The sequence below is a fragment of the Natrix helvetica genome, assembly GCF_964273705.1.
Source record: "Natrix helvetica genome assembly, chromosome: 1".
Taxonomy (NCBI): Eukaryota; Metazoa; Chordata; class Lepidosauria; order Squamata; family Natricidae; genus Natrix; species Natrix helvetica.
Window position 1 is genome coordinate 193,708,341 of NC_138548.1, and position 22,434 is coordinate 193,730,774.

The 22,434-nt window shown below is 41.1% G+C and overlaps 1 protein-coding gene across 1 annotated transcript in view; it reads left to right on the plus strand.

Annotated features, from left to right (window-relative positions):
• The window catches only part of VAV1 (vav guanine nucleotide exchange factor 1), a 68,148-nt gene extending 63,074 nt beyond the window's left edge, over positions 1–5,074 (plus strand). The window contains exons 24-27 of the mRNA XM_081947118.1: positions 511–598; positions 1,731–1,845; positions 3,956–4,107; positions 4,468–5,074. Of these exons, the coding sequence (XP_081803244.1) occupies positions 511–598; positions 1,731–1,845; positions 3,956–4,107; positions 4,468–4,521 (409 nt within the window). The 3' untranslated portion in view covers positions 4,522–5,074. The remainder of the gene's footprint in view (positions 1–510; positions 599–1,730; positions 1,846–3,955; positions 4,108–4,467) is intronic.
• Positions 5,075–22,434: the final 17,360 nt, after the last annotated feature.

A 22,434-nucleotide genomic window follows, 5' to 3' on the forward strand; every position in this document is an offset into this window, starting at 1 on the left:
ACATTGTGTTTTTAATTGTTTTTATTCATCAGCTCACCTCCTCCTTGTATATGTCTTGGTATATGTTTTTGTTATATGTATGTCTGTCTATATATTTATTTCCTATGTTTTATTGTACACCGCCCCGAGTCCTTCGGGAGAGGGTGCGGCTAAGAAATAAATATTTATTATTATTATTATTAGGCAGTTGCCAAGTTATGTACAGTAAATGCTAAGAGAGAGATTCCAGATTTTACTTGGCTTTTTGTTTGGATTACACTTTTTGCTGAAGCAAAGACGTGCCATTTTATGCAACTCAAGCAAAGTAAATACAGACTCTAGAGCCATTGTTGGTTTGTTTTCAACTTGACTATTGGCTCTATCAATTTGCATTTGAATGCGATGAGTCCTTGGCCTCTTCTACAGTTCAATTCTGTTCAGTTTACAGGTACATCTGTTTTCAATAAACCTGTGTTATCATTGCTTATCATTCAAAGGAAACCTATGGTTATATGTGTTTCTCATTTACAGGTTCAATGCTGAAGTCAAGCACATCAAAATCCAGACCAAGGAGGAACTGTATCGCATTACAGAGAAGAAAGCCTTCAAAGGACTTGTAGTAAGAATTGAACTTCACCAATTCTTTTTCAAGCACAAATGAAAAATGAGCTTATTAAAGTAAAAAAAGGAAGAAAAGAAATGAGGGGAAATTGAAGGGAACATAAAAATTATAGCACTTATGTTTCCTAGGTTTAGAACAAGTAGGGCCTTTGATAAACTCAGGGTCCTTCTCCCCAACGTTGTTTCTTCTTACTATTCCTGCAAACTATCTGAAATTGGTTACCCAAATAGATAGATAATATTATGAGCCAATTAATGCTTCCTCCAGCTGACCGGAAGAACTCAAAAATGGCAGTCGGTGCCCCATATCTCAAACTACTGCAGATGCTGAAGTAGAGAAAAATATCTCATCCAAAGCACTCTACAAGAGAAATTGCTTAAAAGTGGGTGTACTTCTATGATGTGACTGTGAGGGATGATGTTATCTTGACCACTTGAGAACATTGCTTTGTTTTGCCTTTAAAACACCAGCATATCCTACTTTTATAGGAAGGCACGTTCCACAAAAAAACTAGAAGTTTAGAGGTGTATATATTCAAGCTTGACAAAAGGAAGTTAAACATCTATGGGGAAGGGAGGAAAGAGGTTTGCTTGACCACAGGAAGCAGGTAAAGTGGAAGTTCCTGTCAATGAGAATTCAAATTGTCCACAAGCTATGTTTAGTTGCAACATTGCAGGAAAAAGAAATCCAGCTTTATGGCAATTTCAGATAAATGAATGCCCTCAAAAAATGCATCTTTTGAACAAAACAGTCAGCGGAGGTACAGCAGTTTAGCAAATGACAGAAATCTCCTCCATTTGTATTTTATCCATTCTAATTGGTAATCTACTGTGGATACTCTTCATTAAAATGAAACCCAAGTTGTGGACAGACTGTGCATCTCTTATGCAGGATATAATACTGTATCACCATTGAGTCAGTTATTTCTGTATTTGTAACGCAGAGATCAAGGTTAGAAAGGATCATTAGTTTCAGTTTAGAGCAGGATCTAACTTGCTGTGTTACATTGCAATAAGTGCTTTCCTTTCATGTGTTTCTCATATGTATGGGCTGGATCCATCATGCTAATGACAAATATGTCTTACACTGTTGCCTTTCTTCAAAGAGCACTTCTCCATTTTATTCCTAGGAGCTGGTGGAGTTCTACCAAGAAAATTCATTGAAGGATTGCTTTAAGACTCTTGATACAGTTCTGCAGTTTTCTTTCAAAGAGCCAGAAAGTAAAATAGGATCCAAGCCACCTGGTATGTGAGCTATACCTTTAGTTTCAAAATTCAGGTGACCTGATGTGGAACAAGAATTAATAGGAAAGCAATGGAGATCACTGTGTGACTCTGCTATCAGATTCGGATGGTGACAGTGGACAGGTATTCTGTGGTGGAGTGTAATCTAGAGGGAGGGAGTACATTTCAAAGCAATAAGAGCCTCAAAATTTAGATAGTTTGGTTGGGAGGAAAAGGGTCAAGTCAGCTCCTCAACAAGGAATCCTTAATGGTACTACATCTACATGGAGGGAAGTAAGCAGTGGGGTACAACAAGATTCCATCTTAGGCCCAGTACTCTTCAATATCCTCATAAACGACTTAGATAAGGGCACAGAAGGGAAACTTAGCAAATTTGCGGATGATACTAAGTATGAACAATGGAGCCATCTTGGAAGGCCTTCAGGATTCCCAGGGAGATTCAGAGTCAGGGTTGTGCCAATATGACAGTTGTGCCTAATAAATCTATACTTTGAGGAAGCCTCTGGCCTTGGAGTTATAATTTCATTTGGGCTGTTACTTGGAACCCTGACAATAAGGTGACAGGAATAGCCAACATCCTAGATCCGTGATGGAAACGCATGGCACACGTGCCACAGGTGACACACGGAGCCATATCTAAGGGCATGCAAGGCGTTGCCCTATGTCAACTCCAGCGGGCATGTGCGTGCTGGCCAGCTGATATTTGGCCTTTTGGAGGGCGGGGAGAGGCATTTCGCCCTCTCCAGGCTTCAGGAAAGTCTTCCGAGCCTGTGAATGGCGAAAAACGGTCCCAACAGGCCTACCGGAAGTTCGGAGGCTTCAGTGAGGCCTGCGCAAATGCACAGGGGGGTGGGGGGTTGTGCACGCATGCATGGGTTGGAGAGCAGTGCATTATGGGCATGCACACACAGAATATCTTTCGCTCGGACACACTTTCGGCACCTGAGCAGAAAAACGTTCGCCATCCCTGCCCTAGATGATAGGCTGAAGATCCAGATGGATCTTGACAGACTTGAACATGGCTAGCCTAGTAAAGAGAAGGACCAGGGGAGACAGAATAGCAATGTTCTAATATTTGAGGGGCTGCACAGAGAGGAGGGGGTCAAGTTATTTTCCAAAGCACCTGAAAGCCAGACAAGGAAAAATGGGTGGAAACTGAACAAGGAAAGATTCAACATGGAGATGAGGAGAAATTTTCTGACAGTGAGAGCAATCAACCAATGGAACAGCTTGCATTCAGAAGTTGTGGGAGCTTCATCACTGGAAGCTTTCAAGAAGAGACTGAACTGCCATTTGTCAGAAATGGTGTAGGGTCTCCTGCTTGGGCAAGGGATTGGACTAGATGACCTACAAGGTCCCTTCCAACTCTGTTAATCTTTTGGAGTTCATCAATATAGTATACAGCAATAAAGTTCAATCAATGTCAATTTTCACATTGGGAAGGCAATCCTGGACATAAAAAATTTCCTATCTTCCTTCAGTGGTTATTTGGCTTTTCCTGTACCCATTAGTCTGCTACATCTCAAGGAGAAGGGGGAAACCACAAATGGAATACTATCTTCTATAATCTATGAAAAATATCTGATTTGATTATGTGCTATTCTGTATCACAAAGACAAAGTTGTCAAGGGCAGTTCAATTGTCAGTGACTTCATGAACATGTTTACATAGTTTGCTTGGCAATGATATAGAAGGTTTGCCATTGCAGTTTTTTCTTTTAATTTTTCGATTAACCAGATCTGACCCTGCTTAGCTTTTTGAAATTAGCCAAGATTGGCTGTAACCTTGCTAGGCATTCTCTACCCTCCTTCTACTTGCTAAATACTATTTGGCTCATTTAAGCTCCCTCTTAATTGGCCATTGCATACAAGAGATATATTTTCACTATTGTGGGCTAATATATCTGCTGCAGAGAAGTTTGAAATGAGATTTGAGATGCTTGTTGAGATTTTGCATACCTACATTGATCCTCAGACAGCATATTACTTGGCCTTCTTAACGTCATGCCATAAGAACCATAGAACAATTAAGATTCTCTGCAGTTCTAGGGATCTGGTGAATCTTATCTGGTTCTGTCTGACTACTACTAAACTCTTTTTTTTTTAAACAGGGAAAAGTCTCAAGTACTTTGGCTCAGCCAAGGCTCGCTATAATTTCTGTGCACGAGATCGGACTGAATTGTCCTTGTCAGAGGGAGACATCATAAAGATACTCAATAAGAAAGGACAGCCAGGATGGTGGAAAGGAGAGATCTATGGTCGAGTGAGCATCTTTGCATCCATATAAGTGTGAATTGTTTGATTGCAGAATTTAGGATAAAAGCGGGATTCATATACAAACAGATCAGCTACTATTTGAACATGCTATGGTGTATTCCATTGCTGCTAAAAAGTCAAAATTTCAATTAGGATAAGCTGTAGCAGTAGATAAGTTCCTACTGCTGGATGATCAGACAAAAATCTATGTTAACAATTTGCTAGTTTAGAGTTTAGAAAATGTTGGCATCAATATAGGAATAGTTAACATTTCAACAGTAAGGATCAGCAACACTTCCCTTGGCTTAGAATATTTTCTTTGTTTATTGGATTCTAATAAGTTTTTGCCTATGTTTTCTCCCTGCAGATTGGCTGGTTCCCAGCAAATTATGTAGAAGAGGATTATTCAGAATATTGCTGAGATCACCACATTCAATGCAGCGTCTTTTCTCGTGTGCAAAAACTATTATTTATGAACTCTTTTTTTCTCCTGCCTTTTCATCACCCATCAGATCCTGCCTAACTCCTCTCCCCCCCTCCCCCATTACATGTTCCTGTCTAATAAACTGGATACTGTAGAAATAACATCCTGGTAAAGTGTGTCTGTGCCCGTTCTAAAGAGAAAAGAACATTGTAAGAATTCACAATGCAAACTATTTTCTTTAAAATCTAAACCTTACTCTTAAGAATAAGTAGGTTACTTTTGGATATCTATTGTAACTGCATACTCCAGCATGTAGTTTTTTTTTTTAATTTTCCATTATCCAATGGACAGTAGAATGCTGTAGAACTATGCTTTGTCTGAAATCTGGGTTGCAACTTCTTCAGACTTTTCTTCATTACTGGTAACGAATAACAAAGGAAATAGTTTATATGTGGCACTGAAACTCATGGGATCTTCTGGGTCAAACCAGGGAATAATTATGGTGTCTTCTTTCTGTGAAAAACAGCTTTGCAAAACCAAACACTTTTTCTGAGTTGCTAATGTTGTATCAATTTAATCTTTAGGATTTCCAGTTTAGATCTCCAGATGCAAATAAAAAAGAATGTACTGAACCAAAGTTTTGCCTGAAATTAAGTGGAATTAGCACAAAATACATATACCACTAAGGCTACATGGTTTAATGATATTCAGAATTAGAGAGTTTTACATAGTCTTTTGAACTATAATTTCCTCTGAATTCTCTTTTCTGGGGATACTATCCAAGAAACCTTTAAGATCTCTTATTGTTTAAAAGCATTAAGAAGGTAGAATAGATGCTTCTCAGAAGAGCAGTTCCTAAAGTAAGGAGCATTTTTATCATGAGAAATAGAAGCAACTATCATTTTATGCTGGTATCTCAATTAATATCCATATTCAGTAGTTATTGTTCTGGTATGAAATTACATTTGGAAAATACATCTTAGAAGATTTTTTTTTTAATTCCTCTGAACCCAACACATTCAATTTATTTAAAAATATATTCAAAATTAGAAAGAACTTTCTGCTGGCAACCACTCTGTAGTGGAACTGACTGCTTTGGGCTTTCCTTTACCAAGGATGTTTAAGCAGAGACTTGAAGGCTATGTATGCAATATTAATGACATTCTTGCAATAGAAGGCTGGTCTACCATGGCTTTCAATGCAGTTATATTTTGGTTTATGCCAAATTGGATCAAAGTGTGCCTAGATGATCCAAAACCTGTCATCCAAACTCTTTTAGCACTTAACAATAGCAGTTAGATTTATATACCACTTCACAGTGCTTTACAGCCCTCTCTAAGCGATTTACATTGTCAGCATATTGCCCCCAGCAATCTGGGTCCTCTTTTTACCCACCTCGGAAGGATAGAAAGTTGAGTCAACCTTGACTTTTGAATGACTTCAAGTCTTTAAAATAACTTTTCTGAGTATTTGTTGCTAACAGTCACTGTATTGCACCATTTGTTTTCCACATGCAACATGACATGGTGTTTAATTTTACATCGATTATCTAAGAGAAGATTTTGAACATTATCTGGAAAGAGAGCTACCTCTATTATGCCATTATCCAAACTTTTTATATTTATAATGATAATATTGCCAAATGTGATCATATCAAATTTCTCTTTAATTCTTATTCTAAGAATACCTATGTTTGGGAGACAAAAAGTTATGCCACAAACTTAATGTGACTCTTTTTTATTCCATTCATTTGTCACCATAAGACAGACACTCACTTATAGAAGTCCCGGAAAGAGATCTAAGACTGCACTAAAGACTGAAATACTGTAGAGATTTGCTTATGAAAGGCACAAGGAAGAGAAAAGTGAGATAACCTAGGTGACATTTAGCAAACAGTTTTTTCACTCAGTGAGTAGTGGAACGAGTTAGAAAACCATGCAGGAGACAAAAAGACAGGGAAGCTGAAGGGACATAAAGGCAAATCCTTTCTAAGACTTCCTGCTACATTAGACCAACTTATTGTCAACTGACAAGTGAATATCATCAACATTTCTTGGGTACAAGTATCCCTTCCTACCTAAACAGCAAGCTTGAATTTTGTATTTTGTAGTATTGTTGTTGTTAGTTGCGAAGTTGTGTCCGACCCATCGCAACCCCATGGACAACATTCCTCCAGGCCTTCCTGTCCTCTACCATCCTCTGGAGTTCATTTAAGCTCACACCTACTGCTTTGGTGACTCCATCCAGCCACCTCATTCTCTGTCGTCCCCTTCTTCTTTTGCCCCCAGTCTTTCCCAGCATTAGGCTCTTCTCCAGTGAGTCCTTCCTTCTCATTAGGTGGCCAAAGTATTTGAGTTTCATCTTTAGGATCTGGCCTTCTGAAGAGCAGTCAGGGTTGATCTCCTCTAGGACTGACCAGTTTGATAGTCATGCAGTCCAAGGAGCTCACAGGAGTCTTCTCCAGCACCATAGTTCAAAGGCCTCAATTCTTTGGCGCTCAACCTTTCTTATTGTCCAACTTTCACAGCCATACATTGCAACCAGAGGTGGGTTGCTAATTTTTTTACTACTGGTTCGGGCATGGTCCCACACACGTGACACTTCTGTGCATGCGCAGGAGCGTCCGGGCAGGTGGGCAGAGCCGCCCACTATCACTACTACTGGTTCACCCAATCCGGGCTGAACCGGCAGCAACCCACCTCTGATTGCAACTGGGAAAACCATGGCCTTGACTATACGCACTTTTGTTGGCAAGGTGATCTCTCTGCTTTTTACTATGCTGTCTAGATTTGCCATAGCTTTCCTCCCCAGGAGCAAGCGTCTTTTAATTTCTTGGCTGCAGTCCCCATCTGCAGTGATCTTGGAGCCCAGGAAAATAAAATATGTCACTACCTCCATTTCTTCCCCATCTATTTGTCAGGAATTGAGAGGGCCTGATGCCATGATCTTACTTTTCTTAATGTTGAGTTTCAAGCCAACCTTTGCCCTCTCCTTCTTCACCTGCATCAAGAGGCTCTTTAGTTCCTCTTCACTTTCTGCCATTTGAGTGGTATCATCTGCATATCTGAGGTTGTTGATATTTCTCCTGGCAATCTTACTTATCATATACTATATAGTATATTATAGTATAATAATATACTGTATAGTATACTACAATTTTGTGTATATTATACAGTATGTTATTGTTCCTAGGAAGTTTTTGTAACTTACAGACTAACAGGAGCAAGTGTATAATCAATTTTGTCCTTATTGTGACTCAAACATGTAACCATTATAATTAATGTGAGAACTTTACCTGAATTGAATTCTCAGGCTATTACATGCTCTGTTTTATAAAACCCCTCACTAATTTGAAGCTATGACACATTAGCATCTGTTAGAGGCTAAATAAGGAGAATATATACTCACTGTATAGTTCACGTATTATGTTTATTCATTCATTTTGTTATTTCACACTAGTCTTAAGGATGAACCTTGAAGAAAATACCATGTAAGCATTGGGGGCTCCCTGTCAGTTTTTCATCATGCAACTGCCTTGTTTTATTCCTATAATCTTAATGAGAAATAATTGGTCTAATATTTTCTTTGTAACGTGGCATTCTCTTTCCATTACACACAGTCTATTACCAGAATATTTTACAATTCTTTTGCTTCCCCCCCCCTCGCTTCACTAAGAAAGGAAAGACAGAGCCACTGTGCAGACGCTTTTAACTGATATTAAGAGCTCGTTCTTAGAACAATCTTAAGCATACCCACGATTATCTGAAGTGCATTCTTTTCTCTCCAGATACTTCTTTTTTTTATAGAATTGAGGTTCAAAAGTTTTGGTTCTGTTTATTCTTTTTGGAGAAAAATTCTGAGCAGGGCAATATCTCACTCATACAAGGGCCTGTCCTAACTGAAAATTACCAGTGTCATCAAACAAGCCTGTCTTAATTGGAGGAAGCATTATTAAATGATTTCAACTGTCAAAATCTCTCTCTGTAAGTAAAGCCAGAGATTTATACTGCTACAAGATTTAATATTTTTAAAAAGTAAATTCTTTCAGTAGCAGCCTTCCCACATGTAACATCTTCCTAAACAATTAGGCCACCATTTTCCTGTTATCGTAGAGACAGCAGCCAGACTGGGTATGCTCCGTCCATTAACCAATAGGACTGAGTCTACACTTATGATGTCATCGGGCTCTTGTAGCTCCTCCCCAGTTTCAGACTCAGTCCAACCTGGAATGCCTGTGAGAATTGATCTCTCCTCCAAATTATTTAATTATATCTTTAATTGGTGAATTTTTCCAAAACTTTTTGTTGTTCCTTTAAATATTCTACAAATTGGAGGGAAATTTGAAACTGATCTCTGGCTGCCTCTCCTCAGCCGTCTGATTGCCTGTGGCCACGAGTTCGCTCAAGAAGCCTGCCTTGCAATCAGATCGGCCAGCTCACGAGCTATGGCTCCATGGCTGTTTCCCCGTGGCGCTTCTTGATTCTGGGCACTCGGAGGGACGCGCGACCGACCGTTCAGGTACCCAGGTATTACTCGAGGTTCATGGACCCCATGGCAGAAGGAGTAGATGCTCTCAGATGCCAGTGGCCCAGGGATCTCCTGTACACATTTCCTCCCCTTCCCCTCATTCAGAGGGTAATTAGGTACTCCCATGTGACACCGTTCCTGCGCGAGCTGCACTGGCTTCCTGTGGTCTATCGGGTGCGTTTCAAGGTTTTGATAACAATCTTTAAAGCGCTCCATGGCTCAGGACCTAGTTACTTGCGGGATCGTATTCTGCCCCATACATCCCTGCAACCAATCCGCTCGCACAGAGAGGGCCTCCTCCAGGTGCCGTCCACTAGACAGTGTCGGGGGGCGGCGCCTAGGAGTAGAGCCTTCTCTGTGGCGGGCCCAGCCCTGTGGAATGACCTCCCTCCGGATATTAGGAATACCTCTGACCTCCGCTCCTTTCGTATTAAGCTTAAGACCCACCTATTCCAAGTAGCTGGCCTGGCTCAACTTTGATCTAACCATATCGCTCCTGATGGGTTTTTAATTGGGTATTTTAATTATATTTAATTATTTAGGGGTTTTTAATCACTGTATTCTAATTGTTTTTTATTCATCAGCCGACCTCCTCCTTGTGTATGTCTCGGTATATGTATCTGTTATATGTTTGTTTTGTCCACATATTTATTTCATATGTTTCATTGTACGCCACCCCGAGTCCTTCGGGAGAGGGTGCGGCTAAGAAATAAATATTTATTATTATTATTATTATTAATTCACAAAATGCTGGAGCAGGAGGCAGAACTGTTGCTGCTAGCGCCGAATTGGCCACGCCAGCCTTGGTATGCCAACCTAGTGACTCTGTCAATCTCCACTCCATGGCACATCCCACGGTCTCTCCTGTCTCTACACCAAGGATCAGTTTGTCATCCCGACCCCCAGTGGCTGCAGTTAACCACATGGCAATTGAGCAGCAAGCCTTAACAGCTGATAACATCTCCCCCAACGTCATTGCTACAATTCAGGCATCACGCAGAAGCTCTATTAACCACAGTTATGATGCCATGTGACGGACTTTTGCTCTGTGGTGTTCCAACCAGACTGTTGACCCACTTAGGGCATCCATTTCTCAGATATTGGACTCCCTGCAGAGGGGGCTTGATCAGGGACTTACCCCTAACACGCTATGCCGACAGGTGGCCGCTCTGGCCTCTCTTCTGGACAGCCTGGCATCCAAACATCTGCCTTCTAACCCCTTGATCCGGAGATTTCTCTGTAGAGCATCCAACCTGCGTCCTCCTGCCATACATAGATATCTGACTTGGGACTTGCCTCGTGTCCTAGAGGCTTTGACTTCAGCGCCCTTTGAACCTATGAGATCCACTTCTTTGAAACTGTTGTCCTTTAAAACGCTGTTTTTGGTGGCTGTAACCTCAGCCAGACGTATTTCTGATTTGACTGCTCTTTCAGTCAGGCATGACTTGTGCGTGTTCCATCCAGACCGAGTTGTCTTAAGACTTTCTAAATATATTGGAAGGATTTGAGAGGTTTGATAAGAAGTTGGATAGACTATTGTTTGGCACAATAAAAGATGAAGGGAATGGAGCTTCAAAAATTAAAGAAGAGAGTGAAGATATAGAAGATGTCTTGTCTTTAAGATAACAGATGAACCTAATAATGGAGTACCTATGAGTGAAAGTGGAAAGAAGGAAACATGAAAAAGTGAACCTGATTATTATTATATACTTGATGATCTGGAGCTCTGCCCCTCCTGGCAAGATATGGATTTGATGATGGAATTAAGAAGAGAAACAGCTTTAGAAAGACATCTGATAATCAAAGACATATTAATTTTAATACCAGTTCAAGGGCAACGAGACTATATGGGAGATCTTTCAAGCAAAAAAGTGCGGAGAGAAGTTTTTAAAAACTTTATAAAGAAGTTCATAAGAGAATCGACGCAACATCTGGCTAAAGAGATAAGATTGTCTTGTTACTGGAAAGACACAGACTGATAATGAAGGTTGATAATCCAAAATTTAGTTAACCTTTGGTGATTAATAAGTAGGATTTTGTAGACACTTTTAGAATGTTTTCTTTAAAATGTTTACTTGTTAATTAATAACTCATTATGATAATAATAATGAAATAATAATCTTAATTAGTAAAAACAATTTTGATATAAATTGCAAATTGGGACCTGGGGAAAAGATTTATCAAGTTCACTAATACATTTTTGTTTAGATTTTATTATAAAGATGTAATTTTTCTTGGGTCGGAGGAGAGGAGATGTGATATAAATGGTAAAAAAAAATCTTTTTTCTTTAGATAACTATAATAATAATAAGGAAATTTTAATGGATAATGTTTAATGATTTTTACATGTGTTGGCATTGGTAAAAGCAATCCCCCCCAAAAAGGGGAATATGCTATAAAAGGGTAATTATTGGAGGTTTATAGGAATAGCTAATGAATGCCAGTAGGTGGTTGTGTCTTTAAATACAAATGATTCTAGATAAAAGCATGTTTAAATAATTATAGCTAAATGAGAATGATGGTATATTGATGGCAAAATACATAAAGATTTTCGATTTAAAATGTAAATTAAAAATATGAAGGATGTATAGTAACACACGAAATTTATTTGTAACCAATCGACATGCTTTCTACAAGATGTAATGAAGAATGATTCTTTTTTGTGTGTGTTTTTGTTTAATTAAAACAATAAAAAAAATTCCAAAAAAAAATCTACATCAACCGCACCGCCTCGTTCCGCCACTCGGAAGCTCTCTTCATCTCCTTTCGCCAGGCCTCCTTGGGTACCAAGGCTTCATCGTCTAGTCTGGGATGCTGGATAAGAGCCTGTATTAAACTGTCTTATGAACTTCAATCCATACAGGTCCCTGCAAACATTACAGTTCACTCTACACGCAGTGCTGCGACATCTGCGGCTTGGTCCACTCAAGCCACCTTGGAAGAAGTCTGCCGGGCGGCTACCTGGCCATCTCCCACAACCTTCATACGTCATTAAAAGTTGGACAAGTACACTTCGGCTGACGTGGCTTTTGGGCACAGGGTGCTACAACAAGTGCTTGTGCCCTAGCGGACCTTTTTTACAATTTCCCATCCTAGTGGACAGCCCAGTCTTTGGTACGTCCCAGTCTGACTGCTGTCTCTATGATAACAGGAAAATGGGTGTTGGTACCTGATACGCTCATTTTCTGGTAGAGTAGAGACAGCAGCCAACCCTGTCCTGGTATGGGTCACGCGAGGGAATTCCTTGTGCGGAGGAGAGAGATACAGTGACTATGGACTTTCACTTTTTGCTCACAATTCTCATTTGAGTCTACAGTTTTCCTTCATCTGAAACTAGGGAGGAGCCACAAGGGCCCGATGACATCATAAGTGTAGACTCAGTCCGATTGGTTAATGGATGGAGCATACCCAATCTGTTCTGCAATAATCTTGCAATCTCTTTCTGTGGGATCTGGTGAGATTTCTGTGTAATCCCTCCCTTTCAATTCATTTTATAAACTAACCCTTACATTTCTAGAATAGCCATTGTGTACCACAATAAAAATGGATATAATGGTTTCAATTAATTGTGAACCAATCCTAATGTTGTGCATTATTACAAAATTTATATTTTTGAATTATAAATTTGCCCATCTGACTTAGTTTGATTCAGCTCAGATTTATTTCTTTATTCATTCACTTTATTAAATTTATATGCTGCCTATCTCACTATCCAGAGCAACTCTGAGCAGCTTTGCAGTTTTCCTGCAAAGTACTTAGAAGATGGGGTTCAAAGATTTGTGGGCCTAGTCCTCCACCTTGCCATGGGAGTACCAATGTTGCTTCTTCTATTCCTCTGTGAAATTCTGTTTTTTCTATACTAGCCACTTTTTTGATCACACTAATAAGCATGAACATCTTCGGCAATCTATACCTAGGTTTACAAAAACTTGAAAGCCAGTTTCACTGCTGTGTTCTTTGACTAATTCTAAAGTACATCTTGATTTATTGTTATATTCATTAGCAAATGCTTCAGGTAATGATAAACTGGTTTGTTTTGCTGAAGATAAATTAGGCATGCCTAAAAAGTGAGCTCAACTCTTCTTGAGCTCACTTTGTGAAAAGACATTGTTTCATCTTGAATCTTTCCAGAGCATTAATCCTTCCCAGTGCAATTTTTACCCTTTCAGTTGTATAACAGAGGGGCTTGTCTCCATCAGTTGTCAAAACAGCTCTTTGCATTAATCAGTACGAGGAATCAAAGTCCATTTTCAAGGTCATCAATTGTGCCTCAGATCCTGTTGTTTGCAGTCCCCACTAGAAAAGCCCTAGCTCAAATATCTCACTACATGTAAGAGCTCTGTATTAATAGGTACAACCTTACTCCTGTGACACTATAGCTACTAGTATCCAACAGACTCCTTGTTCAATCAGATTACATTATTTTAGTTCAAATAAATTCAAATAAAAGAGTTACTAAACATAGGAGCATCAAAAAGTACCTGACCACTCCCTCCTGGATAAGTCCGATGACACTACACGGGATACACAGGACACGGGAGGTGCTGGAGCCTTGCTGGTGGGGGGAGAAGAGGCAACACTGAGAAAACTTAGATCACAAAAATGAGGTAGAAAATCTGTTTGATATAAAATAATTGAAATCATTTGAAGACAAAAGGTTAAAATATGCTGACAAATTATTACTAAGTAGTAACAACTTAATGTATTAACAAATGAAAGTTATGAGAATGGGGGGGAGGGCCATTTCCTGCATAATGTAGCTGTCAAAATTTGTAACCCTCTCCACCATCCCTTTTCCCGATTATTTTTTGTAAAACCAATAAAAATCTTGTTTAAAAAAAAAAAAAGTACCTGACCACTCAACCCACTACAGCACAACCAACATGTTATGAAAAACTGTTATACATCAAAAAAATCTCAAAAAGAACCAACAGACTACTAGCACGTGAAGTCTATTTTGCAAACAATTTTTGTGTAGCAAAATGCACTTAAAATACTTTTCCTAACAAATGTATTATTTCATTTATTTCTCAAGTTTTGGATTGTGTCACAACTTACTAAAAAAGCATCACTTCTGTAAATGTTTTTCAATTGTTCTTATTTAACCAGAAGCTTTGAAATCAGCATTTTTTGGAGCATTCTTTCATACTATACTGCAGCAGACCAATGCTGTATACAGGTACGCCTCACTTAATAATTGATTGTTCAGCAACCCCAATAGAAGTTACTACAGATCCCCCAAAAAGGTACTTACCACCACCTAGATTTCTAAATGTTGATTACCACCTCACTCCTATGGCCATGGGCACTCAGCAACCGGCCCACATTTACAGTGGTTCCCAGCATACTCCACTAGTAACGTGGAAAGTGTCTGTTTTATTCTGTGAAGTTTAGAACAAAACTTGAATGTACAAGTTTGTTATGGAAAGGACTATCAAGGCCCCCAATCTAATATTAAAATAAAAACCAAAGTTCAAATGCCTTACCTTACAGAATTATTCAGGTGGCACAATAAACCAGTTATACCCAATATGGAACTTCAACTGAATATAATTTATATATCCCACATGCCTTGGGGGGGGGGGGGGACACACAATTACAAGCTTCCAAAAGGCCATAGGCATAAAAGCCACCCTCATCTCAGAAGACAAGCTGTTCCAAAACAAGAGTTGGAAAAATGGAGACTGTCTGGAGACTTCTTAGTGCTTCAATGTAATTGAAAAAAATGAAAACATGAAAGAATGTAAGGAGTCTGAGAAGCAGTCTCATCTAGATGGGTGGAGGAGCCTGTCCATGGATACAGGATGTGGCAGTTTTATGTCCATTTAAGAGATTTAATGCACAGTGAGGATCCACAAAAGAGCAAGTTGACTAAATTATGTCAGCAAAGACTATGGCAGAGAATGACAGAACTGGGGTTTGAGCACTTGGGGCTTATTATCTTACTTTTGCTTTACATTCACATTATTTAGATTTTAACAGTATTGGTTCACCTTCCCTTAGAACAGAGGTCCCCAACCCCCAAGGCAGTAGACTATTACCAGCCTGTGGCCTGTTAGGAGCTGGGCTACTCAAGAGGGTTCAGTTCCAAGTGGGGGAAAAAGACACTGGAAACATGGAGGCTGTTTGAAAAGATGGTTTAATGGTGGACAGGACCACATGGCTTGAGGTCCTGGGGAAAAAGGTGATCACTTGCTTCCAGATGTTGGGTGAAGACGAGAGAGCGAGAGGCTGAACGTTCCTGGCTTTATACTCTCTATTTGGCCCCACCTCTGTTTCCTGTTCCTGTGGAAGAAATGTATTCTGATTGGTTGTCAGACTCTCACGGGGCCATGCAGGGTAACTCTTTAGGTTGCGCTTTGAGTCCAAGTTTGGTTGAACATTGCTTTTTCCCAGGTGCCCTGTGGTGAGATGGGTAAATGGCTAATACTATCATGCCTTAATCCCATCACCCTGGAGCTAAAGGGGAAAACTCTTTCTTATGTAGAATAGACTGGCTCAGGCATTTAAATGGTCCATTAAGAAAAGTGGGAGCTATTAAGAGTGAATCTGTTTCATGCCTAAAAAAATGTTTCTCCATTTCTGATCCAGGGAAATATAATATTCTGCCTTTTCAATATTTCCTAGGATATTTCATTCTTCTCGGAGAGGGGTGGGTGCTAACTTCCTACAATCCCTCCTTTTTTTCAAAAGATTTGAGTGGGACACACATGTTCTTGGCAAAAGATTAAATCAGGGATACTTAATTTTTTCTGATGCAAAAGGGGAGGCATTGAGAGAGGCAGCAGAAGTGGCTCCCAAAGGAGAGCTTTCAACCATGAAGGTCTAGCAGCCAGGACAAAAGTTTTGGAAAGAAATTTACAGTATCCAATATTCCATGCCAATTAATTTCAGATATCAGATATCACTTTCTGTGAGCTTCCAGACAGGTTTTAAGCAAGCAAAAATCTCAAAATTCTTTGTAGCCATGGTTTTCCTATAAATTACAGGCTGCCCATTTCCAAGGGATGGTTACTCAACCTGCCCTTGCTCTTACTTTAGTGAGGCCAAATTGAGTTTAACCAGTGTGCAATCCAGGCTATTTAGTATTTTTAAAATACACACAATGAGCCCTGGGACTCCTACTCATGAGACCACTAGTGCAACACATCCTGCTTTACTGGGCAACTGGGCAGCATCATTTGTGAGTCATAGTCAGGGTTTTGGAAATCCTTTCTGCTAGCTCTTCAAGTGGGGGATTTGCCTGAGGGGAAATTCCCCTCCCCCATGGAATTAGCAGGGAGATATGACTGTTTGGACTTTAGTGCCAGAGCAAAAATCAGCCTAGGACCAGCTAAGGTGTTTAGAACTTGCTGTGCCAGCCACTCTCAAATACAATTCTTACATGAGTACATTAAACTGATTACAATATAAAAGAGACAAGAAAGAAAACCTTACAATCAATTTCTGTGAAGGAAGCAAAGAAAGAAGACATGGAGGCTGCTTGGAAAGATGGTTTAATGGTGGACAGGACCATATGGCTTGAGTCCTGAACAGAAAAGGTGATCACATGCTTCAATGTTGGGGAGAAGGAGAGAAGGAAGGGCTGAGATGCTGTAAGTCCCTAGTTTTATGCCCTCTCTGGCCTTTGATCTTGAGCTTGTTTTCTGATTGGTTGTCAGACTCCCATGGGGCCATGCAGGGGCAACTCTCTAGGTTGCATTTTGAATCCAGGTTTGGTTGGGTTCTCAGATGCCATGTGGGGAGTGAGTAAAGGCTGATCATGCCTTAATCCCATCACCTTGGATCTGAAGGGGAGAACTCTTTATTACGTAAAGGGACTGGCTTGGGCATCTTAATGGCCCATTGACAAAGTGGGTGGGGGCAGGAAGCTGCAGGGACCTACTCTGTCTTTTAAAACATGTTTCTCCCATTTTACATCTAGGGAAATATTCTGCCTTTTCAATATTTCCTAGGATATTTCATTTTTCTGGGAGAGGGCTGGGTGATAACTACATGCTTCCAGATGTTGGGTGAAGAAGAAAAGAGAGAGCTAGATGCTGAAAGTTCCTGGCTTTATACTCTCGTTTCGGCCCCACCTGTCTTTTCTTCTTCACCCAACATCTAGAAGCATGTGATCACCTTTTTTCCCCAGGACTTCAAGCCATTTGGTCCTGTCTACCATTAAACCATCTTTCAAGCAGCCTCCATGTTTCCAGTGTCTTTTTCCCCCACTTGGAACTGAACCCAGAAGGAGAGTTCTTCCAACAGAGCAAAGCTTCATGGGATCTAGGTAGCATACATGGGATCTAGGTAGCGCAGTAAACCATTCCCCCCCACCCCTCAAACTGTGGATCCATGAAACCTGTCCCTAGTGCCAAAAAAGGTTGTGGACTGCCGTTTTAGAGCATAGATTTTTCCAGCACTCATATTGTCAGGCAAGTGGATACTTTTAGCCTCAACAATAGGCTTTCTGTAAGATGAATTTTTGTAGAAGCACAAAGTGTATTCCAAGGCTATTTTCTGTGAAACTTTCTCAATTATCTCGTCTCAGAGCAGACAGCAATTTGTCTGTCGTTAGAATCATCCTTTCCTGTTTGCAAAAGCACACAAAATACAGTTTTTCTCCATCTGCAATATTTGCTTAACCTCAAGAAATTAAAAGATATGGAAATATTTTAGGTAGACAGGATTCTTCAGTCTACCCCTTCATGTGCCCTAACCTACGTTTGAACACTTACAGATATTGTACATTTGTGAACTAGTGTAGGAAGTTAAAACCCACCCCTCTCCTAGAAAAATGAAATATCCTAGGAAATATTGAAAAGGCAGAATATTGTATTTCCCTGGATGTGAAAAGGAAGAAACATGTTTTATAAACACAGAATAGCTCCCTGCAGTTCCTGCCTCCACTCCCTTTGTCAATGGGCCATTAAGATGCCCAAGCCAGTCCCTTTACATAATAAAGAGTTCTCCCCTTCAGCTCCAGGGTGATGGGATTAAGGCATAATTAGCCTTCACCCACTCACCACATGGCATCTGAGAACTCAATCAAACCTGGATTCAAAACACAGCCTAGAGCCAGGATGGCGAACCTATGGCACGCGTGCCACAGGCAGCACACGGAGCCATTTGTCAGGGCGCTGCCCTGTCATCTGGCCAGCGCGCATGTGCGCGATGGCCAGCTGAGTTCACCCTTTTTTAAAGCCATTTTTCACCCTCCCCAGGCTCCAGAGGCTTTATAGGAGCCTGGAGAGGGCGAAAAGAGCCTTCCCCCCCCACCGGAGGCCCTCCAGAGGCTTCATGAACTTTCCTGAAGCCTCCAGAGCACAAAAAAACGACCCTACGGGCAAACCGGAAGTTCAGGAACGGACCTCCAGTTTGCTCAGAGGGTCGTTTTGAGCAGGGGAGGCTGTTTCTCCCTCCCCAGGCTCCTATAAAGCCTCTGGAGCCTGGGGAGGGCGAAAAAAGCATGCAAAAAATGGGGGGTCGCACATTGCATTATGGATGCAGCAAGCTTGCACACGACCCCCCCTGCATTCCCCCCACTTACGGCACCCTAGCCAAAAAAGGTTCACCATTGCTGGCCTGGAGAGCTGCCCCTGCATGGCCCCATGAGAGTCTGACAACCAATCAGAATACAAGATCAAGATCAAAGGCCAGAGAGGGCATAAAACTAGGGACTTTCAGCATCTCAGCCCTTCCTTCTCTTCTTCTTCCCAACATTGAAGCATGTGATCACCTTTTCTGTTCAGGACTCAAGCCATGTGGTCCTGTTCACCATTAAATCATCTTTCCAAGCAGCCTCCATGTCTCCAGTGTCTTTTTCCCTACTTGGAGCCGAACCCAGAAGGACATTTCTTCCAACACTAGTTCCCCTTTGGGAATTTAACTTCTATTGACTCTCCAAAGCCGACGTCGGGACTCTTATTAACCATTTATCATTATTATTAACCTCCTATTAACCATTCAAAATGTTAGAAAGGCATCTTCTTTTGAATCGAACTTCTTTTGTGAAATCCTTTTTTACTATCTGGCCTTTCAGTCGGCTAAGGAAACAGAGGCAACTCATTGGATAGGGGCCCTTAAGGAAGCAGCCAGGCGAATTGGTTTGCTTCAACGGCTGCCAGATTTACATGATTAAAACCCCTTCCCCCCCTGTATTAGCCTCAGCCGCAGTGGTATCAGCAATGCGCATGCGCATCGACAGCCAACGCCGGCTCGGACGGGCGTTGGGGGATGGGGAGAGATCCTGGGAAGGCAATGCAAGTCCGCGCGCGTCTCCATCCAGCCAAGCGCGTCTCCACCTTAACTCCTCCCCTTTTCAAAGGAGCGAGAAAGAGCCTTCCTTCGCCACTTTATTGGCTGAGGCTAATGAAAGAGGTGGGACTTAGAGAAAACTCAATCCATTTTCTTAAATAGCATCTCTGTCTGCCATCCTGCTTCTGTCTACTGTACTGTATCTCCGTTATACCCAACGCTTTGAGTTGTTTTAAAAAAAAACAAATCAGATCGAGTCACTTAGAGAGAAAATGGAAGGCTTAGAATAAAAATGTGAGACGTTTTGCTATTGGTCCATTAATAGCTACGTAATGCTCTAAAGGTTGCTCGTACTTCCTCCCTCTTGTGATTGGCTAATAGGTAGCAAGTCTTTGGAAGGTGTTAAAATTCGGGAGGTCTGTTGGGGAAGAGCTCTCTGATTGGTGGAAAAGACAAGCAGGTTCAGACCAGAGCGAGCGCGCCCCCTTGCCGGCTGGGAACGAATGAGCGCGCGCTTCTGAGAAAACTCGTCTAGCTTGTTAGGAGGGCGCGCGCGCGCGCGCTGTTTGGTGCTACCTATTGCGGGAGCGCGCCGTGAGAGGAGGGGGAGCCGGAGAGCATCTCTTTCACACGCGCGTCGGCAGCGGCTCCTCCTTTGTTCCCCCCCCCCAGACCGCTCTAGAGCTCTCGGTCCGCCTGGCTGGCGGGGGCCGGCACGGTAAGGTGAGGGGGGGAACGTTGATCGCGCACGCGCGTGGATGAATGAATGAGTGAGTGAGTGATCGTGTGAATGCTTTAGAATGAATCGGGAGGCTGCGGGGGGCAACCTCAGCAAAATCAGCACATCCTAATCGGATGGGGAGGGGGGCGCCGTTACTTTCCGACTGGAGCCGGAGTCTCATCTCTGCGATCGGCTTTGAGGGTAAGAAGGTAAAGGCAGGCGGGGGTGTGCCGAGTCCGCCTCTTTAGAGTCCCCCGGCATTTTTCCCCATCTCTCGCCCCCCTGTTCTCCTCCTACCAGCATGCAATACTCCCTCCCCCACCCTAGCCTTTGCATCCTTTTGGGTACTTCTAAGCATCCTTGTTATTGATTTTTCAAGCTCTTTGTGGGAATGGATTCCTTCCTGATGTGTCCTATTTAGGTTTCAGTAGTTCATTTATTATTCATTTTATACCCCTACTCTTTTGATATTTCTTAAGTTATCTCCCCCCCTCCAGACCTCCAGCACAAACTGGTTGTAGAGAAAATAGAGTTGGAAAAATGTAGAATTGGGGTATATAATTTATTAAATTAATATGGCAACACAGAAAATCAGATTATTTTTTACTGATCACAACATAAACTTTGTGTTCAGAAATATTTCAGAATGATAGTAAATACTAGTTGGGATTTCAGAGTGTTAAATTCACTTCCCTTTGTTCTTAGTGCTTCCTCTGATAGTGCCCATCTTTTTCGAATAAGCTTCTTTTCACCTTTTCTACCATTGGTCTTTCTTCCATCCTTCCATTCTGCATCCCCACAAAGAAAAATTCCCAGAATCTGTGTTATCACTGCTGTTTTGTGGTAACTGTAGCTAGTCCAATGGTTCCTGTAATGGTGAAGAAAAAGTAGATTGTAGTCCGCTTGTGTATCACAATTGTAAAGGATCATATACTGCTATCTGATCTGGATGCTGGGATTATTGTGAACCATGTTGGACCAGGCAGGCCTTAAGGGTTGTCTGTTGCTCTACAAAAGAATGCTTATTTAAGATTGCTTGATACATATTTCACTATTTTAAGGAATCCTAATTTTTTAAAACACAGTAGCTGACTGAGAGAATTCTGGTTTTATGATGTTTAAAGTTGATTGTACACAAATAAAGTTAATCCATGTGTCACTCCAGCTGTTTCCTTCACACTTACTTTCTCAGGGACTAATTCAAAGAGTTCTCCAATATGGCTTTTCTTCCAGCTACCTTTGATGTCACTTCATCAAAACCTCTTGGTTTTCATTCTTATGAAGAATAATTCAGTTTTCCTCTACCCCCTCTCCGCCTTTTAAAATGTTCTAGTCTTTGGTTATGTGGTTCTTCCGATTGTTTTTTAGCTTTGGTACTGTTTTCTTGTATTGTCTCATCAAAGTCTTATCTATTCTTGTCTCCACTTTCCTATGGGCTAATTCTAGAATATTAGTATCAGAATAGAATCCGAATAGAGCTGGAAGGAGATCCTATACCATTTCAGACAAGTGATTGCCCAGTCTCTTCTTAAAAACCTCCAATGATGAACCACCCATAAGGTCTGAAGGCAAGCTGTTCCACTGATTAATTGTCCTCGCTGTTAGGAAGTTTCTCCTTAATTACATGTTGCTTCTCTCCTTGATAAGTTTCCATCCATTGTTTCTTGTCCTGCCCTCTGGTGATTTGGAAAACAAATTGACCCCCTCCCTCTTTGTGATAACCTCTCAAGTACTGGAATACTGCTATCATGTCCCCCCTAGTCCTTCTTTTCTTTAGACTAGCCAAACCCAAATCCTGCAACTGTTCTTTGTATGTTTTAGTTTCCAGGCCTTTAATCGTCTTAATTGCTCTTCTTTGCACTTTTTCCAAAGTCTCAACATCTTTTTTGTAATGTGGTGACCATAACTGGATACAGTATTCCAGGAGTGGCCTTACTAAGACTTTATAAAGCAGTACTAATACTTCATGTGATTTTGATTCAATGCCTCTGTTTATCAGGGTTATATTAGCTTTTTTGGCTGCTACCTCACATTGCTGTCTCATGCTTAAGTGATCACCTACTAAGAATCCAAGGTCCCTCTCACAGTTACTGTTTATGAGCCAGGTCTCACCTAATCTGTTCTTGTACCTTTGGTTTTTCTGCCTAGGTGTAAAATCTTGATTTTCTCCACATTAAATTTCATTTTGTTGGGTAGGGCCCATTGTTCAAGTCTGTCAATATATTTTTGGATCCGGAGGTTGTCTTCTGGGGTGTTGACTATTCCTGCCAGTTTAGTATCATTTGCAAATTTGATGAGTTTCCCTTCTATTCCCTCACGTAAGACGAACCTTGTAGATATTGGAGAGTACTAGGCCTAAGACAGAACCTTGTAGTACCCCACTGCTTACTTTCCTCCATCTGGTTGTTAGTACCATTAAGGAG